The sequence below is a fragment of the Solanum tuberosum genome, unplaced genomic scaffold (genome assembly GCF_000226075.1).
Source record: "Solanum tuberosum cultivar DM 1-3 516 R44 unplaced genomic scaffold, SolTub_3.0 scf00021, whole genome shotgun sequence".
In the NCBI taxonomy this organism is placed as follows: Eukaryota; Viridiplantae; Streptophyta; class Magnoliopsida; order Solanales; family Solanaceae; genus Solanum; species Solanum tuberosum.
Genome location: NW_006238947.1, coordinates 2981243 through 2986007, shown reverse-complemented (window position 1 = coordinate 2986007; position 4765 = coordinate 2981243). Strand labels below are relative to the sequence as shown.

At 29.2% G+C, this 4765-nt stretch overlaps 1 protein-coding gene across 1 annotated transcript in view; it reads left to right on the top strand.

Moving 5' to 3' along the window:
* Positions 1–3410: 3410 nt before the first annotated feature.
* Positions 3411–4765, top strand: part of LOC102600871 (nucleomorphin) — a 4105-nt gene continuing 2750 nt past the window's right edge. Inside the window, exon 1 of the mRNA XM_015306057.1 lies at positions 3411–4759. Coding sequence (XP_015161543.1) covers positions 4294–4759 — 466 coding nt within the window. The 5' untranslated portion in view covers positions 3411–4293. The remainder of the gene's footprint in view (positions 4760–4765) is intronic.

The following is a 4765-nucleotide window of genomic DNA, read 5'->3' as shown; positions in this document are numbered from 1 at the left end:
ATTTTCTCATGATAAAGACTATTGTCAAGATTATGCTAAATGACCCAAATTAAAAGAAAATCTAGTACTACTTATGTTTTGATCACTAGACATGACAATAGACATATGATGTTTTATCTGAATTTTAAAATATCTCAATACTAGTATGATAAATTATACTCTTGTCTCAATGTATGTGACGTTTTTCGGATTTTAAAATTTAAATAAGTTTATCATTGATCGTAATTTTTTTATAGATCTTTTAATTATTTTGAATTATCAATTATTGTGACTTATAGTACTTTTTACGTAGTTACAAATATATAAATTTCATTTTTTAAAAAATGAGAATTTCACGCGCAAATTTTCGGTCAAACTTAAACTGTTTGACTCTCGAAAAAAAAAATGTCACGTAAATTGAAACAGAAATAGTAGCAAATTTTTTAGCCTCATAAATCATTCATTAAATTTCACTAGTCGATCCTTTAAATTTTAATATTTTTTATCGTCATATTTAGTTAAAGGTATTTTATTTTTAAAAAAAGTTCCATATCGAAAGAGTGGCAAAATCGACAACCGTTATCCACTTAGGACTCATTCTTATCTAATTAGGATTTTATAATTTTCTATTTACTTTTATTTTGTCTATTAACCAAAGATTATGATGTATATAAATATATTTATTATTGTGTAAATTAAAATAAGACAGATTTTGCGTATTTGTATTTTTCTATTAATTATTTTTTGCTTGCGTCTCTGACAAGATTTAATATTCCTTTTAAAACTTATCTCATGGTAGATAATATAAAATATACAAATAAATATATAATATTACGTTATTTATTACTTATTTTGAAGATTAATGGGGTAAACAAAATAAAACACACGATGAGTCAATTAATTGGGGCGACCAAAATATAAAGCCTATGAAAATAAACAGGACAAACTACATAAATCTCACTAGTTTATGTCATAATTATTATGATTCACGATAGTTTGGAATATTACTTTCTATATCATATTTCGGCCTTTAAATACATGTATCAATCCTCGTCAGATACATTATCCGTCAATTTTAAAAGTTGAGATACATGATTTATTAATTTGAACTAAAGGGGGTAGCTTATTTTCTTAACTAAATGAGTAATTAATGATAATTACAATTTAAACGGATTTACTGCATCGCAAATGCTTAATTTAAGGAGAAAATCACTCTTTTAACAACTTTTGAGTATAATTACTCTAACAATTTCTAAAAGAAAAATTAAAAAAATAAACTAATTTCTTCCATTTCTTTTCCAGCAACAACAAAGTGAACAACTTTTCTCAGAAATTTGAATTTATTTCTTTGAGCTTTGAGATTTTTTATTTTTTAAAAAATAATCATGTCTAGAAACCAATGTGTATCTTGTACTATGTACATGATTCATGTACCTAATTTCATTAAATGTATTTCATTAGGCGTATCTGTTATATAAGTATATCTGATACATAATATGTATTTGAAACTTGTTTTGTATATGAAGTATGTACCTAATGATTAGATATTAATCTTTTCAATGGAATTTGATTCGATAAATGTGCATTTTGGCTTTGGTAGGTCTTTATTATCGCTAACTGCGTCAACACTGAATTTGTGATTGCCGTAATTCCATAAAAGTGTGAGTGATCTACAACGATCTCATTGAAGTATGACCAGATACATGACAGAACCGTCTCACATACACTAAAGAAAACACACTATATCATAACATAAAGATCTCAGATACATAAAACAACATGCTCAGATACATGATAGAAAATAGCTCATGTATATTTAATAGAAAATACATATACATTTAATAAATAAATAAATATATAGAATAAGAATATATACATAGAAGAAAGGGAGATACATAAATGAAGGGCATATACATATAACATTTAGATACGTCTAACAAACATTGTATCTCTACACATCAATCTTAAATTCATCAAGTTCAGAATTGGAATCCAACGCTAATAAGGCTCTAGATCTTGTCTTTCAACTTTTTTTTCCCTCCATTCTAATAACTTGTTTCCATTAACCGTATTTGTTGTAATATTCATTCCTATTTTTTCGACGACGAAACACCATCACCATTTGTATAAATAAATACCCAAGAAAGATTGTATAACTCAACAATCAGATTGTACTGCTCCATTTTCAATTCATTTTTTGATGGTTTAGTAAAGAAGATCTACGAGGGAGAATGAAGAAAGAGAATGGGGTGATGAACTTGGGATAAGAGATTGAGGATGCAGAAAGAGAGAATATGGAGAACGTAGGGAGTAGAGGTGGGGGGGGGGGGAGAGATATACAGTTGGCATGCAAAATTGGTGTGATGTGAGAGATAATAAAATTTGAATTGTTAATATTCCATTAATTAAGGAGGCTAAATTTTAAGATAATTATCCAATACCATATTTAAGAGATTTGTGTATCTGATTATCTTTTTAAAATATATGGTATAACTATTAAAAAATAATATTATATGTAATTTTTTTAAACTAGAGGTAAATATGTATATATGGTAGTGAAATACATCTAGTTATGTAATTTTTCCAAAACAAATTTCAAAAGTTTCAATATTCACAATCATCTTTAGGCCCAATTATAAGTTCAACAAAAGAACTCTAACAAACTTGGATTTTAAAATTTTAAAATAATGGGCCTAGTCAGACTTGGATACCTAAACTAGCCCAAGTCCACCCACCCCCTCACCCCCAACCAAAAAAAATAAAAAAATAAAAATTATCTCTATGTAGTAGGTCCCATAAGTTGATCCTTGGAAGACCTTAGAATCTCCACCTAAGAAAACCACCTATATAAAATGGATGGCACTATAAAACCACTACCTTAGATTTTTTAGTACTTTTTGCCTTACAAGTTGTACATCTCCTTTTATGATAATAAGGCTAAAATCTTCTTTTAAGATTCTAAATTTACAATTTTGCCCTTCTTCACTTAGGGGTTGTTTGGTTAGTAAAATAAGGAAAATTCTTGTATAAAAGAACATTTTGGCTTGTATTACGTGGGTGTTTGTTCATGTTTCATAACAAAATTTGAAAAAAAAAATAGTTTTTATTTTCAATGTGAATAAATGATATTTGAAAATTATAGTTATTTCAAACTTTTTGTGAGTAATTTGAAGTGAAACGCAGTTTTGTTGTTTTTTAAATTCTTGAAAATTCTAAACCCAACTTAAAGTTAAATTCTAAATTTTATAATCAAATGTGTTTCCAAAGATCGACTTTAAAAAATATATAAAAATTTCATGGTCAAACATCTCTTACCAAACAATCCCTTAACATCACTCCACAATCCACATCCAATGGCTATAAACAGAACACATAGCAAAACCACAATAAGATAATAAAAAAAAAGGTGATAGTTTGCAAAATTCTGTGGGACTCTTTCACTTTATTTTAAAAAAAGGAAAACCAAAGTTTTAGCTGACAAATTTGTTGAAAAGTGAAAAACCATGGGCAGTTTTTATCTGTATAGTCACAAAACCAAGAATCCTCCCACAGCTTAAAAAACCAGCTGCTCAATTCTTGTATAAACTTTCCTATTCTCTCTCATTTTCACTTCTCAAAAAAACAAACAGCCCCACTCACAAAATTGCTCCCAAAGCATAAAAAACAAGTCTTGTTTGCTGTTCTTGAAGTTTTAGCTGCTTTTTTTTTTACAAAGATTGAAACTTTATGCAGTGAAAAATGAAGTCTTGGTAGTCTGGTGATGTTTACTTAACTCTCTCTTTAGAATCTTAAGTTGTTTTGTTTTCTGTTGTTTAGGCTAATTTTTCCTCTGGTTTTTGGTACCATTTTGTGCTCATAGGATTATGAATGTTCCTGTGAAAGTGATAATTTTTTGCTTATCATAACATTTTGCCTTGTGGGGTTTTGAAAGTTTTGATTTTTTGTGGTTATCATAAGATTTTGCCTTGTGGGGTTTTGAAAGTTTTGATTTTTTGTGGTTATCATAAGATTTTGCCTTGTGGGGTTTTGAAAGTTTTGATTTTTTGTGGTTATCATAAGATTTTGCCTTGTGGGGTTTTGAAAGTTTTGATTTTTTGTGGTTATCATAAGATTTTGCCTTGTGGGGTTTTGAAAGTTTTGATTTTTTGTGGTTATCATAAGATTTTGCCTTGTGGGGTTTTGAAAGTTTTGATTTTTTGTGGTTATCATAAGATTTTGCCTTGTGGGGTTTTGAAAGTTTTGATTTTTTGTGGTTATTATAAGATTTTTGCCTTGTGGGGTTTTCAAGATTTTGAATATTTGTTGATCATTTAGATGGATTCTGGTAGTTTATATTCAAATAGGGGTCCTGGTATGTTAGGATTAGAAATGTCATTGCATCATCAAATCCCTCAACAGAACACTCACCATCACTTGCATCAACAACCTCTACCTCACCCCCAGCCCCCACCCCACCACCCCATGGTTTCATTTGCACATCAAGAAAATGCTGATAACCAACAACAAACATTGAGGCAAGTGTTTCCATTTGGTAATAACAAGGCTAAAAATCAAAGCTTGAATTTTAGTGATGATGATGAACCTGTTCCTGGTGTTAGTGCTGACAACAATAGTACTGATGATGGAAAAAGGAATGGTAATAAAACTTGTCCTTGGCAAAGAATGAAGTGGACTGATAACATGGTGAGGTTGTTGATTATGGTGGTTTATTATATTGGTGATGAAGTTGGTTCTGAAGGGAATAACAATAATGATTCTAGTGGAAAAAAGAAAGGTGGTAGTTGGT